This window comes from Corylus avellana, chromosome ca2 (genome assembly GCF_901000735.1).
Source record: "Corylus avellana chromosome ca2, CavTom2PMs-1.0".
Taxonomy (NCBI): Eukaryota; Viridiplantae; Streptophyta; class Magnoliopsida; order Fagales; family Betulaceae; genus Corylus; species Corylus avellana.
The window spans coordinates 42,492,380-42,508,698 of NC_081542.1; the positions used below are offsets into that span (position 1 = coordinate 42,492,380).

Here is a 16,319-nt window from a genome sequence, read left to right on the forward strand (position 1 = left end):
TAGTTTAAGAGGTGAAGCTTTTTCTCATACTTATAAACTGATTACCAGCCTCTTTTACAACAGACGTGAGATAACCCCAACAATTGTTTGTCATCATATAAGAAAAGCAGCTTTGTTTGAAAAGTGAAACCACAGATTCGTTGGAGATACACTCAAACACATCATCCTTTGCCAACAAAGAATATTATACCAATTAATTGAAGAATCTGAATCAAATGGTTACAAAATAATTAGTCATCATTCACATCTTGGCTGAACGAGGATTAGGGAGTCTCTCTTTGGTCTCCAAACTTTTGTAAAGCTTATATCCGTTTCTAGTCTATAAAAAAGCCCTTCACTTGTAGTTCTGGATTATCAAAATACCAAAAAACAGAGTGAAAGATGACGGATAACTATTTGTATCAGTTCATGTTCATGCGCTTCCTTTCTCTTCTCTCATTGGTCCTTGTTTTACTCACTGTTTCTGTGTCTTCTCAGCAGCCACTTTGTCGCGAAGATGAGAGATCAGCCTTGTTGCAATTCAAGGATGGTTTTATCATTGACTGCTCTGCTTCTTTTGATCCTTTTGCATATCCTAAGGTTGCATCATGGACTCCAGAAAAAGAGCATAGTGAATGCTGCTCATGGGATGGGGTTGAGTGCAATGAGGACACAGGTCATGTGATACGCCTTGATCTCAGTGGCAGCTGTCTCTATAGTTCTATCAACTCTAACACCAGCCTTTTCCACCTTCTTCAACTTCAAAGGCTTAATCTTGCATTTAACAACTTCAATCACTCTCAAATCCCATTTGGAGTTGTGCCATCTTTCAACACTTACATATCTCAACCTCTCTAATTCTATGTTCTGGGGACAAGTACCTAAAAGCTTGGCAAATTTATCTTCTTTGGCAACTCTAGATCTACTAAAGTGCTGGTTACATGGAGAATTACCAACCGAAATTTTTCTGCTACCAAGCCTAAGGTTTCTTAGAGTAGCATACAATCAAGACATCATTGGTCATTTGCTTGAATTTTACTCTAGCAGTTCTCTTCAGGTTTTGACACTTGAGGGCATAAGTTTTTATGGGAAACTACCGACCTTAATAGGAAACTTAAGTTCTTTACATGTTTTAAATTTTAGGAATTGTCATTTCTCTGGATCTATCCCAGCTTCATTGAGCAATTTCACCCAACTCACTTATCTAGATATGTCAGGGAACACTCTTACAGGTCACATTCCTTCCTTGTCAGCTAACCTGACTCAACTAACTTTTCTGGACGTTTCCTACAATAAATTAAGTGGGATGGGATGTTGGAGTTAGACATGTTTCTTAAGATCAAAAGTTTAAGTGTGCTTGTGCTATCATCCAACTATTTGACATTGCTAACGAGGAACAGTTCAAATGACACTCTTCCATAGTTTCACACTCTAACATTGGGTTCTTGCAACTTACAGGAGTTCCCAGATTTCCTACGCAACCAAAACAAATTGAGTTGGCTTGAGCTGCCAAACAACAATTTTCAAGGCCTAATACCCAAATGGTTGTATAATACCAGTATTAGGGCTGTTAAGTGAGCGAAGCGTCTCGCGAGCAAGCTCGGGCTCGGCTCGCATAAGATCGACTCGTGCTCGACTCGAATATTATATGAAGCACTTCATGAACACAAATCCTAGCTCGAATATTAAACGAAACAAGCTCGGCTCGACTCGGCTAACTCGTGAGCAGCTCGTGAGCTCGGCTCGTATATTTTTTATTAAGTAACAAATAACAATATATAATCAACATTACTCATTTACTCAATAATAACAAATATATTATATACCTTTGTTTTTTTTTTTTGTTATTTATGTATATGTGTGTATATATATTATATATATAATATATGTATATATTAATATAAAAACATATAAGAAATATATATATATATATATATATATATATATATGATATTGTCATTAATCATTTTATCATATGATATAATCATATAGTACAACCGCACAAGTTATTGTGTCATTTAATACAAATATTATAATTAGATAGTTTATACTTTGGAAATTGGAATCGTATATATCACATAATCATTAATCATTATATAATCATATGGTATATCTGCATAAGTTATTGTGTTATTTAATCAATACATTATAATTATATACTTTATTCTTATAAAACATATATGATGTATCACATGATCTTAGATCTAAGATAATATTAATATTAATTGTGAGATAATATGATCATAAAATTTAAGTATGAGTATACGACCATTAGATCATATGAATTTATTACTTAGAGTTTGAGTATTTCGGTTTTCTTGCTTCTGTTTTGTAATAAGGCTTGGCCACTCGATCTGCCTACTTGGATGTGAACTGAAGTACTGAACTTTGATCCAGATCTTTTAGGTCGTAGATGTGAATTTTAGTCCAAACCTTCGAGTTGTGGACATGAACTTCATCCTGGCTTTTGGGTTGAAGAGGAATTTGCGCTACCTATGCATTGGATTGCGTCTGTCTTATGTTTGTTTAATGTTCTTTAACATTTTAGTTGATTTTGTATGGATGATTGTGATGTTGGGATTAATCTATTATATTTGTTTAATGTTCTTTAGCATTTTAGTTGATTTTGTTAGTTTTAATTGTAAGGTTGACATTAATCTGATATGTTTGTTTAATATTCTTTAGTATTTTAAGGTGCAAATTATTCTGGATGATTTTTATAATCTAATACATCTAAATTACAAAAAAAAAAAAAACAAAGTCGAGCTCGAGCTCGAGCCTGGCTCGAGATCAAGCAAAATAGTCGAGCTCGAGCAGGGTACATAGCCTGTCGAGCCGAGCTCGAGCAGCATAGTCGGGCTCGAGTCGAGCTCGAGCTCGAGCCTGACTCCAAAATAAACGAGCCGAGCCTGGACAGCCAAAGCTCGCCCAAGCTCGGCTCGTTTACAGCCCTAGGTGGGAATCAAAAGTCCTACATAGGGACATTAAGGCCAGCAATGTGTTACTTGACAATGATTTTGAATTAGCCCGAATGCACGACCATGGACAAGTGCCTAACATAACTAGGGTGGTCGGTACCGTCGGATACTTGGCACCGGAAGTGATTAGGAGCGGGCGGGCATCGGCTCAAACCAATGTGTTTGGATTTGGTGTCTTGATTTTAGAAGTCATGTGTGGGAGGAGGCCTATAGAGGAAGGGAAGCCACCTTTGGTAGATTGGGCATGGCAATTGATGCTACAAAGGCAATTATTGAATGCTCTTGATGAGAGATTGAAGGCTAGAGGTGAGTTGATGAGGAAGAAGTGGGTAGGGTGCTTCATTTGGGCTTGTTGTGTGCATACCCTGACCCAACTTCCCGGCCAACCATGAGACAAGTAGTGAAAGTCTTGAAGGGGAAAATTGAGGATATGGATACATATTTTCTCCAAAGAATGAAATCCATGTGTAGGTTGTCTGAGATTCCACGAAATTTTGGCTGTTCATCACACCCAACATTTGAAGATATTCGGCAGTCCTACTCTTCTGCCATGTCTCTCTCTTGGTCCAATACTATGTTGGAGGGCAGGTGAATCCGCATCATGAATGACAATTGAGGGTCATTTGTTCTATTAGCTCAGAAGCAACACAAGGTTTCCTCAAACATTGGGGAATCAAGGATTTTTCGTTTTGTTCTTGCACACTTCTTCATAGATTCATTCATGTTAATTGGTGTTGGGTATTGTAGAGAAGACAATTCTTTTTTAGGTATTCATGTACACAATGTTCTAGTTCAGTTAAGTTTCAATATATATATAATAAAACACCCACATCAAAACCCATGAACAAACCATAATCACCTACAAATATTTTCAAATCATATACTTGGCTGGATTTATATTTATGGTCCCGGGACATTAGATGAACTGTAGCCGAGATTGAATCAAGACATGGAAAGGTATCACCTAGGAGATAACTCTTCAGTAATTGAAGCCACATAATTACTTCCCCCACAATTGCTGTCCAGTTGCAGTGATTTGCTTGACCCAACGTTGACCTGCATAAAGCTTGCAGGTTGTGTAGGTAAAGCGAGCGCAACAGAATCGCTATTAAGCATGAGAAGAACTAATGTCATGTCTAGTATGTCGGCTACATTTTGTTGAACACACAGCAGACCGATGTGAATACATCTCATCATTTCGATTTTTGGACCGCCCTTCATTAACGTGGGATCTATGAGATTCGAAGCTATCCCATCCCTCCAATTTGTCCATGCCTGCAAAATTATATCAATGAGCCATATCAATGTTAAACAAAAGGCTGTATAATTAGTTTTCAACTTCCTTTTTAATAAATGTTAGGAATGTACCAATTGATACACATACATAGCAGAGAAGGTACTCTGCATTCTGTGTGTTTTGAAAACTAGTAATTTTCTGACCGCTTACAATCTCCAGAATTAGGATACTAAAACTGAAGACATCTGATTTTGTTGAGAATTGTCCAAACATTGCATATTCTGGAGCCATATATCCACTGCATATCAATATCAATAAACTTTGCTTTAGTTTGAATGGTAACAATGTCGCTAATGACTTTGAAATTTCAATATTTTCTACTGCCTATCCTCTTGGCATGTTAATCCGATGGAATTTATCAATTACACAAGCATGCATAGTTGTAATCATTAGCAATAACTTGTTTTGATACATACTAGGTCCCAACAATTCTATTTGTACTGCCTTCAGTTTGATTCAATGCAAATAATCTTGCCATGCCAAAATCTGAAATTTTAGAATTTATTTTTGCATCTAATAAAATGTTGTCAATTTTGAGGTCATGATGAATAATCCTAAGCCGAGAGTCCTCGTGAAGGTACAAAAGCCCTCGAGCAATGCCACCTATAATTTTATACCGTCTTCCCCAATCTAAGTCTACACGCTTCATGGGATCTGCATATTCATGAAATCATATTTTTAAGTCAAATATTTCATAATTTGCTGTTTTATGGTACCCGATTGAAAGTTTTTTTTGATGATAATGTAGGAGTAGAAATTCAGAGATACCAAAAATATGGTGATCAAGGCTTGTGTTAGGCACGAACTCATAGATAAGAAGTTTTTCATTTCCTTCCAAGCAAAATCCAAGGAGCTTAACTAAATTTCGGTGTTGGAGCTTAGCCACTAACATGACCTCATTCTTAAATTCCACATCTCCCTGTCCGGAATTTGTTGATAATATTTTCACAGCTATTTCTTGTCCGTTTGAAAGCCTATCCTGTTTATATGAAAATAAGCAACAAATAAAACATTTCAAGCCAACTTCAAAGAATGAAAAATATTGGCTTGGTTTGATACCTTTTGACAAGTAACTAATGATCCTTTTATTTTTTATTTTTTATTTTTTTGTTTATCATGATGTTTTCTTACCCTATAAACTATCTCAAATCCCCCTTTTCCAAGCTTATTCGCGTCAGAAAAGTTGTCTGTGGCGGCTCTAATAATGCTAAAATTGAATTGCAAGGATTCAACATATGTTATTTCATCCACGGCTGCAGAGAAGAGGTACAAGTTAATACGTATTCAAAATGGTTAAAGTGCATTCTTTAAGCAAGAGTAACACACTAATTAATTAGATTTAACATATCAAATAGAATTAGTTGGCTTTTCCCCCCCGAAATTAGTAACATGTAATCTACCTTCTTGTCTTTTCCTCCTGCCAAAGTATGAATAAAACCAGAAACCCAAGAGGGCTGCAACTACTGCAATTGATGATAGGGTAATGATTACGATCTTTCTTGTATTCTTTCCTCCTCCTCCTCCGCCTGTCTCACCATACAATACAACTCATGTAAGTTTGAATATATTTTCTTAAAAGACACAAACAAATATATGAATATATATAGCCTGCACAACCTGTCACAAACAAGACAAATCCAAAAGCACCCTCTTTTTGCAAGGGTCATTGTTACCACTCAGTAGAGAGATAATGGATTCAGTATTTGGTCATGAAGGTTCCAATACCACTAAGTTTTCCAGATAAATGCAAGTTCTAAATCAAACATATGGGAGAACTTCTACTACATTCAAGTTTGCCATTATCCTTGGTTCTCTCTATATCCTCTGTTTATTTTTTCATCAAAAAAGACTAGGCATCTACAAATTGGCCTACATCCACATTTTTATGGGTCCAAATTATGCAGAGGCAGGAAAAGTTGAACTAGTCTTACCATTGTCGGGCACTGGCTGTGGCTGAGGCGGCAGTGGCGGTTGCGGTGGCAGTGGCAGAGATGGTGGCTGAAAGAATGGGTAGCTCTCATACCTTATAATACAACTTGGGGCCAAAACACGCCACCCTTTCTTCCCTTCGCAACATTGATTGGCACTAGTCATCGACTTTTCCAAACAATTGGTGCAGGAAGTAGCATTGATATCTCTAGTACACTGCACCAAACCATATCTAACCTCAGACCCATTATCCCCAGACCGGGTACCTGCCTTGTACAACATATCTGTTCCTCTAGCATCTTCTATTAGCCCGTTCATTAGAGCTCGTACTCCAAAATTAGGTTCCTCAGGGGAAGTAGTATTCTCGACATTCCACATGAATAGACCTGGCAATGTATCTCCCGCTCCAAAGAAATTAGCATCGGAGTACCTCAACATGCATTCATCAAACCAGATGATGGCAGTTGTGTTTGATGGACACCGAGTTGTGATATCTTGACCCGCATAGCTGACACAGCTTTTGCAGGTACTACTGTTAACATCACCCCGGCAGAGGAACAGGGCGTAGATGCCATTAGAGGAATGGTTGTAGAAGCTGTAGTCTTGGGAAGCTTTAGTGGATAAAGCACCCAGCAGGACTTTGAGGTTTGATTCGAAATAAGTGTTGGGGGAATTGTTGGATTCATCTCCACACGAGTGGTAATTGTAGGTTGGTTGGGAATTAATGGAGCTCATCATAAGCGCACAGCCTACAAATAACAGAAAAAGGAAGGATTTTTGGATGAACAACATTATAGAAAATCTATACAAGAAAATAATCCTCTCATGTGTGAGAAAACAAGTAAAAATAACATTATTCTGTTCTTGTGTGTGAATATTAATGGAGACAAGTTGTATGAATTTGTTCAGAATGACTGAAAGACTTAATGAAATAGCAGAATTGCTTAACGATTACAATAGGTGCTACAATATAATACTTAAAGAAATGCAAGAGCCATAATTTACTATTAGTGGATCATGGGATGAATAGACATGCTGCCTTTAGTGAACCTTTAGTGGATAATGGGAAGATGGTCTCTTTGCACTTGCATAGAATATTAGCTTGATGGGCCAAGTGTTAGTCATGTGCTGAATTTATGTTGACTCTTTTCAGCTGTGATGTGGAAGTCTTTTCTGAAGGTGGTTCACTGACAATGACAACATGGATACGTGTTCATCCTTGCTTCCCCGATTGCTTGTTGTGGCAGGTAGCCAAATGTCACCGTGGAAAGCCTCAAAACTACTTCGGTAGTGAATTGCCTTGATGTTTCCTGCTTGTCAAAAGTCGTAAGAAAAAAAAAAAAAAACAGAAGCGTGCGTGCGGTGAGCGTGGATCGAACACGCGACCTTCAGATCTTCAGTCTGACGCTCTCCCAACTGAGCTATCCCCGCAAATCAAATAATGCACCAGCCGGGAATCGAACCCGGGTCTGTACCGTGGCAGGGTACTATTCTACCACTAGACCACTGGTGCTTCTTGCTGAGAGTCGTCATAATATTACTGAAAATGAAATCTGCTAGTCAATACTATGATGTTTATGACAGCCAAAGCCATATATATATATATAGACACCTGGTACCTTCTCTTCTTTCTCAGCTTTCAAAGACTATATCAATAATCAGAAGGCACTACTTTCATCGGAACCAAACTTTATCTTCAAAATAACGCCTTCATCTCATTCCTGATTTGAAAGTTTTAAAGATTTTTTGATTAACTAATTCCGATGCACACTTTATTGTTAGATGGGTCGATTCGTACTTTGTGTTTGAAAGTATTTTTACTTGTTTTTAAGAGGTAGCTCAATCAATAATGAACCACGTCTCAAGTCACTAGTTCGAATTCTTCTCTACTTCCTTTGTGTGGATATGTCATAACAGGAAAAAAAAAAAAAAAAAAAAAAGCATTCCCACCTTTTTTTAAAAGAAAAATTTGTCTTCTATTAGATTAAAGAGTGGCAAAGACACTCGTTAGTAATTTTCCCTTTTCCCTCTCGCCCATATTTTAAAAAAAATAATAATAATAATGAAAAAAAAAAAAAAAAAAAAACCCTCCTTCATCAGTCTCAAAATGCTAACCACATTAATGCTCTAAGGATCAAGTTGCCTAACAAATTTTACATCGGTGAAAATTCATTTACCTTGAAACACAATGAGAGATTTTTTTTTGCTTATTGAAATACTGGCCGTGTTTGGCAATGAAATGGAAAAAGGGAGTAGAATGGTATTGTAACATATTTAATTGATATGAAAAAAAAAAAAAAAAAAAAAGTAAGAATGTTTTGTATAAAAAAGTAAAAAAATTTGTTTTGTAGTACTTTTTTTATTTAAATAATAATAAAAAGTGATTGATGTGATGTAAAAAGTCAGATTGTTGGGATTTTGAGAATAATTTTTTAAATTTTTTGGTCTGGATCCGGCCCTTTGCCAAACACAGCCACTAAAGCTAATTTTTTTTTACCTACTCAAATGCTAGCTTTTCTACTTTGATACATAAATTAGCAAAATAAAATAAAAAATTCACAACAAGAATTTTGGTCTTTAGCAACGACCATAAGTTTGTTGTTAAAAGCCTGAAAGTCGTCGTTAATGACTTAACAATGACTTATCGTTCTTAATAAGTTGTCGCAGTTTATCCGTCGATATTGGTTAATTATCAGCAACGACCTTAATGTTGTTGTTGATAATATTTGAGGTCTTCCCAGAACTTAAACCATTTTATCTACATTTTTATCTAGCATGGTCTCTCCAACTCTCTCGTAACATTTGGTGCATAAAAAAATAAAAAATAAAAAATAAAAAAAAGATCACGTCACATCAGCTTTTGGTAATGAAACGCCGATAATTACTCATTCTGACAATCATTATTGGTTATAATAATAAATTAACTTAGTTCTACCTATATCCATTCCCCATGTTGTCATGCCAAAGGCCACCCAATGCAAACTCATTCAAAAGAATAATATTGTCCAAGCTTGAAGCCTTCCTTGATGGAATGGAACAATGATGTACAAACTGATGTGGGAATATACTTTTATATATATATATATATATATATATATATATATATAACACTCATGTCAACTCTCATGTCAACCACTAAATAATCAAATTTACTAGGTAAATTTTGTTGCATACTTTTTCATTCATGTTGTGCTATAAGAACTATCACCCAAACATTTTTCTAACTAATTTTAGAGATTTTGATTCTTCTAGCATCTAATATTTCACAAAGCACACAAGTATCTTGTCATGATGGTAACATCAAAGAGATTATGAATTCGAAGCATATCATTTACAACATTTTTTTTATAAAAAAGGAACAAAAATACATCTTAAAAAACTCATATCATTTACAAAATATTTTCTTCCTAAAACGCCCAAGCTTTGGGCCTCCTAAGGCTTTGGGAGAGAAACTAGACCCAATTGATTCATCCAAAAGAAAAGTTGGGCTGAAAAAACAAAAAAAAAAAAAAAAAATCGTGCGGTGAGCGTGGATCGAACACGCGACCTTCAGATCTTCAGTCTGACGCTCTCCCAACTGAGCTATCCCCGCAAATCCGATTAGTGCACCAGCCGGGAATCGAACCCGGGTCTGTACCGTGGCAGGGTACTATTCTACCACTAGACCACTGGTGCTTCCTGCTGAGAAACGTCATAATATAATTCAAAACCAAGTGTGTCGGGCAATACTATTCTATATACACCGGGGCAAACAATTTGAATGCGAGGCGAATCGATTAACGATAAATTGTGATTGGCACCTTCTTACCCTTCTAATATTTTTACTGTGGGGTTTCAATTTTGTTGTCTTGCTCTTAAAGTAAAATTTTCACACCAAAGTTCTCACCTAACAACAATCATTTAGTATTATGGCAGTTTGGTGCACTCAAGTTGGCAGCTGGACAAAGACAGGATGGTTTTTCAGAGACGGGTAACAATGGAATGATGATATTCAAATGTTCTTTTTCTTTGTACTTTTAATGTTGGTTAGTGTTGGCACTGCTATCATTCTATGAGACACCCACCACTTTGATCTTCTTCTGTTTATGTCAATGCTATTCTGGGTTGCAAAATTCAGTACAAGTTATGAGCCATCTTGACTCAAATCTTCATGTTTTTTGAAAGTTCCATCCAGAAAGTGGAAAGGATCATAGCAAATTCTAGCAATTGTATTGTTGTTTAGGCCCTTAGATTTAAGGAAGTAGCATCATATTTTGTATATATGCAAATTACATCAATTGCAGTGGCATCTAAAGATAATATAGGATAGTGGACAAATTTTCCAACCAAACACAAAACCAAGCAGAAAAGAAATCATGTTCTGTAGAAATTTAGATCTTAGGCTAATTCTAAGCCAAGATTTTCACTCTCTCTCCCTCTCTGCCTCTCTTTCTGTCTCTCTTAGCTGATCAATTTGGTTCCTTAAAAGTGGAAGACTGTACAAGGACAACATGATATGAGAAAAAACAATTACTTGACTCGCATTATGATTATAGCAGATTTAGAAGAAATGAACTTTATATGTACACACAATAACATGTCTAACTACTTCCACTAACAAACAAACGTTTTCTACAATACCCAACCCCAATTAACATGGATGAATGTATGAAGAAATGTGCAAGAACAAAAGCAAAATCCTATATTCCCCAACGTTTGGATGTCAATCCCCAAGCATTCATGAAGTAGATTCACCTGCCCTCCACCAAAGAATTGGACCAAGAAAGAGACATGGTTGAAGACTGGGACTGCCGAATATCTTGAAATGTTGGGTGTAATGAAAAGCCAAAATTTCGTGGAATCACAGACCACTTATCCATGGATTTCATTCTTTGGAGCAAATATGCATCCATATCCTCAGTTTCAACCTCATCCTCCAACCCATTTTTCCCTTCCAACACTTTCACTACCTGTCTCATGGTTGGCCGGGAACATGAGTCAGGGTAAGCACACAACAGGCCCAAGTGAAGCACCCTGTCCACTTCTTCCCCATCAAACTCTCCTCCAGCCTTCAATCTCTCATCAAGGGCATTCAATAACTGCCCTTGTACCATCAATTGCCATGCCCAATCTACCAAATCTGGCTTTCCTTCCTCTATAGGCCTCCTCCCACACATTACTTCTAAAATCAAGATACCAAATCCGAACACATCGGTTTGAGCCGATGCCCGTCCGCTCCTAATCACTTCTGGCGCCAAATATCCAACGGTCCCGACCACCCTTGTCGTGTTAGGCACTTGACCATGGTCGTGCATTCGGGCTAATCCGAAATCCCCTAGCCTTCCATTCATATCCTTGTCAAGTAACACATTGCTGGCCTTAATGTCCCTATGAAGGACTTTGGCTTCCCACCCCTCGTGTAAGTACAAGACTGCAAAAGCTACATCTTTCAAAATCCTTATCCTGTCTTCACAGCTCAACATCTTCCTGTCATCACGTTCAAACACCCACTTGTCCAAACTCCCATTTTCCATATAGTCATAAACCAACAAGAAGTTGCCCTTGTCTCTCTTGCACCACCCTCTCAACCCCACCAAACTTCTATGCTTCAATCTTCCAAGGCTTGAAATTTCAGCCAGAAATTCTCTCATCCCATCATTTTCATGCGAAATGCATTTCACTGCAATCTCTGCCCCTCCTGCTAAAACACCCTTATAGACCTTCCCATTCCCTCCGGTTCCAATCACATTTTCTTCTGAGAAATCTCTTGTGGCCGCCTCAATTTCTATATAAGTCATTCTGTGTGGCCAATACTCCAATTCCCATTCTTCCATTTCCGCTCTCTCCCTAGCTCTCCTTCGCTGCCTCTTGATCCAAAACAGAGCAAACAGAGCACAAAGACAGATACCGAAGAAACCTCCCACTGTGATTCCTGCAATAAACCCTTTTGATCGAAATATTGACTCCTTTGGAAGAACAAAAGATGGCAAACCTGTGGTAACCAACTCTTGGCTTAACGAAAAGTTGGAATCACTAAAGCTCCAAGCCAAAATCCTGTGGCTTTCAACTAACTGTCCGGTAGCACTAGTAAATCCAACATACATTTCATCCTGAAAAACCCCAGAAAGATTAAGAGAAACATTCAACAAAGGCTTCAGAGGTCTTTTCATGCCTGCCAGAGCCATAGTAACATTAATCAAAGAATCTGAATAGTCAATCCAAACTTGGTAATTTTCACCGCTATTCAGCGTCAATTCCTCGAACGACTTCTCATCATCAGCATTGCTGCTGTTGTCGCTTCTTTGGTTGTCGGGCCAGTAGCCGGCGTCGTGTGCTGCACTTGATTTGAGGGAGTTGAGGTCGATTCCAACATGGTTGGCGCTTATGTCATCGAATTCTTGGTTCTTAAACACATCAAACTCGACACCAAAGATATGGTTGTTTGGATTCCCCATGTTGGAGAAGTTGAGAAGGCCTAGATGTTGAGATGAGCTCGCGCCTTCGATGCCAGTAACGGGCACAAAAAGGAAAACTATGCCATGCCCAGAAAGAGTATTCTTGTAAGGAGCCATCGAGAAGATGAAAGAAGTTGAGAAAGGATTCACATAAGAAGAGTTTGGCTTTTTAGCAAGGATCTTTTCTGGGTAAAGAGCACGACCGATTGCGAAAGTTGTTTTGTTAGTGAGCGTTAGAATACGAGATTCAACGTCGGCCAGGCCATAAAGCAACACATCTGAGGAGTTGAAGCCATTGAAGACGAAATCAACGGCCGATATGGATTGGAAGAAGAGAAAAACCGGCAGCAGAAACCATAGTAGGAGACGCTGTCGGTGTTTCTGCTCTTTCATAATTGAAGAATTGAAGAAGAGGACCCCCTCGCGAAACAGAGATGAGCAGATGCAGGTGGATCTGAGAAAATTATGAAAAGGTGGTGGTGGTGGATGAGAAGTAGTAATTGAAGTTTCTTGGTCAACTTTCAGAAATTCGTTGGATTTTTTATTTATTTTTTGGTCAGAGACTCAGAAGGCAGGAAGGTAGCCTGACAGTAGCCGGTAGGTGTGAATCAACATTTTCATAGAAGATAATCTATCAAAAGTAGTAAATGGCAAAAATGGCAACTTTGGTTACTTTCCCAAACGTTACCCAATTTCTGAAAAACATCTAGAGCTGGAAAGTTGTAGAAGGTGGTAAACTACAAATAAAACATCTCTTCCTGTTAAAAGGAAAAAGTCAGTGGTTGACATAGCTGCCACGCAAGTCGAGATAGGCATCAGAGAAGCTGGGGAAAGGTTTCTTGAAGTTTACACTTGAGAAGAAGAGTCAAAGACGGCTACAAGATCGAAGTACGTGGTTTCGTGTTGGCATGGCATGTGTCGACAGCTCTAGAATGAGCTCATGGTTGTTTGTAGCACCATGTTTTTGTTGTTTCTTCTTTAGACGAATTTTCGTTTGTATTATTAGACAAACTTTACATCCACCTAATCTCCCTTTGACTTTTATTAGCATATTCATTGAACGACTGACCGTACAGATAAGTTAGAATGAGTAATTATCAACAGATATTCAAGGGGGCAATCTTAATGGTTGCCCCTTAACTTTTCAAACACATACGTCATGTATTTTTTTGTTTTTTTGTTTTTATAATTTAGTGCTTACTTGACTACGAGCATCTCATAAGGACAGCTTTTTTGTGGGGAATATTAAATATTATGTTTTTATTTTATAATTGTTTAATATTATACTCCTAAATAACTTCTAGATTTAATCTTATTAAATATATAATAAAAAAATTTCAACATTATTGGATGAATATTAAATATAATGTAACTAGGATTTCTCCTTCTCTAACCTAATTGAAAATTTTTACATCTTAGAGCATTCACATTAGTCTACATTCGATTATCTATTAATTTTATTTCTTTTTATTTTTTTATAATCATTGTATTTTTCTTAAACATCTTATTTTTTAATTTTAGGAAAAAAGAGATGTTGAAAGAGAAATAGTAAGAAAAATTTTTGGTAAAAGAGAGATGTGGAATAGAAAATCTTGGGAAAAGAGTGATGTGGAGAGATAAATAGTATATTAATGAAATGGATGTGTAAACAGTGTCCGCTACATGTAGCGGTGAATTGTTCACCAATGTTAAAAAAATGTATTTTGCATTTAAAATGCATAATATTTCAATGTAGAAGTTTTTTTTACTATTTTACTTATTTATTTTAGATAAAAATAAGAAATGACTAAGGTATTGTGAGTACTTTTATAATCAAATGCATTTTTCACGTCACCTTATAGAACAATCACTTTTAAGAAGCTGATTAAAGGATAAACTAATGTAACGGGGACAAATAGGGCTCGATTAAAATAAATGAAAAATAATGATTTTTTGCAAGTAATTAATAATTCCTTCTAAATTTATATATCAACTACCCATTGGGAGATTTCAAGTTTCAATTGAATAACGTCACCGTTAGACTTTTGTGATCTTTTACACTAGCCATTATAATTTTGTAGAATTCTAATAGGGACATCACCTCTGATTTATCTAAGCACGAGCATATAGAAATTAACAATAATATATATATATATATATATATATATATATATATATATATATAAATATATAGAAAATTATATATAAACTCCTTAGGTCAACGCGTCTTCATTAAAAATTTTCTAGGTATTTTTTTCGGAAATTGACTCCCTGGGTCAATCGAAACTACAATAAACTTCCTACCATCAAAAATTTTTAACAGCCGTTAGGGCTACTCAAAACTCCTCGTTTTACCTGATTAAAATATAAATTTTTTATTAATTTAATTTAAAAAATCAAATGCATTTTTACTATTGTGAGTGCTTTTATAATCAAATGCATTTTTCACGTCACCTTATAGAACAATCACTTTTAAAGAAGCTGATTAAAGGATAAACTAATGTAACAGGGACACATAGGGCCAGGGCCGGCTCAGGCCCTAGGCAAGTTAGGCCCTCGCCTAGGGCCCCCAATTTAATAAGGCCAAAAAAAAAAATTTTGAGTTAAAAAAAAAATTAAAATATATATATATTTGACCAAAAAAAAAATTAAAGGCCCAAAAATTTTTTTTAATAGGGCCCATAAAAAATTTGCATCAAAATTTAAGGTCTCGATTTAATAAAATCCCAATTAATAAATCCATTATAAATTCTAAAAATAATTAAAATAAATAAAAGAAGAGACAAAGCATTAAAGGCCTTCATCATTATATGTCAATTCCCCAATTCCCTAGAGCTCTACAGCCTCTGCACGCATACAGTACACGCCTACAATTTTTTTTTTTTTTTTTTTTGATTTGATTCACGCCTACGATTGCAGTCATGCTCTTAGCCACTTTTTTGTTTTACGTGAGAAAATATATACATTAGAATAAAATATTGTCATTTATTTCCTAATTATTTTTTAGCCATCTAGGGAAAGCCAATAGCCAAAAATATAAACTGTTGTCAGCCTAGTAAACCTACTATGGGCATTTTAAATATCAGAATCTCTCTATTTGCCATTTTACCTCTCCTCTTTGCTTACTCTTTTCTGAGTTTTTCTTCTTTGCCTATCTCATTTTCTCTTCCTCTCCAACTCCGAGTGACCGAGTCTCCTGTCCTATCTCCAAGAATTGATTCATAATTCCTTTGCCAAATCAGATTTTATTGTTCTATTTTTGTCATTTATTTTATTCTAGTCATAATTTTTTTTTTTGATAAATCGTGTTTGTTTAATTTGTTAGTATTTTTAATTAAACATGTCTACTAGAAAATATGTATCTAGATATGAAAAACTTAAAAAAAAAAAAAAAAAAAAAAAAAAAAAAAAAAAAAAAAAAAAAAAAAAAAGAGAAAAGTAGACAAATTGATTGAATCTCAAAGAGGAGCTCTAAATAAATTTGTTATTAGCAATAAACAAAATATTGAGGATAATTTAAGTGAAAAACTCATAAATGAACAAGAAACTCATCAAAAAGAATTAGAAGATAATGAAAATGTTATTGATGTATCTAATTTTATTGCTACAAATATTTATGACCCTGGCCAATGGAAAAATATTGATGCAAAATTAAGGGATTTGTTAGTAGAAAATGGTCCAATAAAATACAATACTATAGATTTTTCCAAAGATGAGAACTCT

General features: G+C 36.0%; 1 protein-coding gene, 4 non-coding genes and 1 pseudogene across 5 annotated transcripts; 1 reads left to right on the top strand and 5 right to left on the bottom strand.

The window, feature by feature from the left end:
- The window catches only part of LOC132169833 (L-type lectin-domain containing receptor kinase VII.1-like), a 13,602-nt pseudogene extending 10,053 nt beyond the window's left edge, over positions 1–3,549 (top strand).
- Positions 3,550–7,541: 3,992 nt separating this feature from the next.
- On the bottom strand, positions 7,542–7,614 carry TRNAF-GAA (transfer RNA phenylalanine (anticodon GAA)). Its single transcript has one exon. It is a non-coding gene; the product is annotated as a tRNA-Phe (tRNA).
- An 11-nt stretch (positions 7,615–7,625) lies between these two features.
- TRNAG-GCC (transfer RNA glycine (anticodon GCC)) lies at positions 7,626–7,696 on the bottom strand. Its single transcript has one exon. It is a non-coding gene; the product is annotated as a tRNA-Gly (tRNA).
- A 2,006-nt stretch (positions 7,697–9,702) lies between these two features.
- TRNAF-GAA (transfer RNA phenylalanine (anticodon GAA)) lies at positions 9,703–9,775 on the bottom strand. Its single transcript has one exon. It is a non-coding gene; the product is annotated as a tRNA-Phe (tRNA).
- A 12-nt stretch (positions 9,776–9,787) lies between these two features.
- Positions 9,788–9,858, bottom strand: TRNAG-GCC (transfer RNA glycine (anticodon GCC)). The gene has a single exon. It is a non-coding gene; the product is annotated as a tRNA-Gly (tRNA).
- Positions 9,859–10,679: 821 nt separating this feature from the next.
- Positions 10,680–13,341, bottom strand: LOC132173084 (L-type lectin-domain containing receptor kinase VII.1-like). The gene has a single exon (XM_059584659.1). The coding sequence runs from the start codon at positions 13,008–13,010 to the stop codon at positions 10,914–10,916; it is 2,097 nt and encodes a 698-aa protein (XP_059440642.1). The 5' UTR covers positions 13,011–13,341; the 3' UTR covers positions 10,680–10,913.
- Positions 13,342–16,319: the final 2,978 nt, after the last annotated feature.

What these genes read in the sequence shown, in the direction of transcription:
- LOC132173084 (XM_059584659.1), bottom strand. Translation starts at nt 13,010, where the DNA reads ATGAAAGAGCAGAAACACCGACAGCGTCTCCTACTATGGTTTCTGCTG.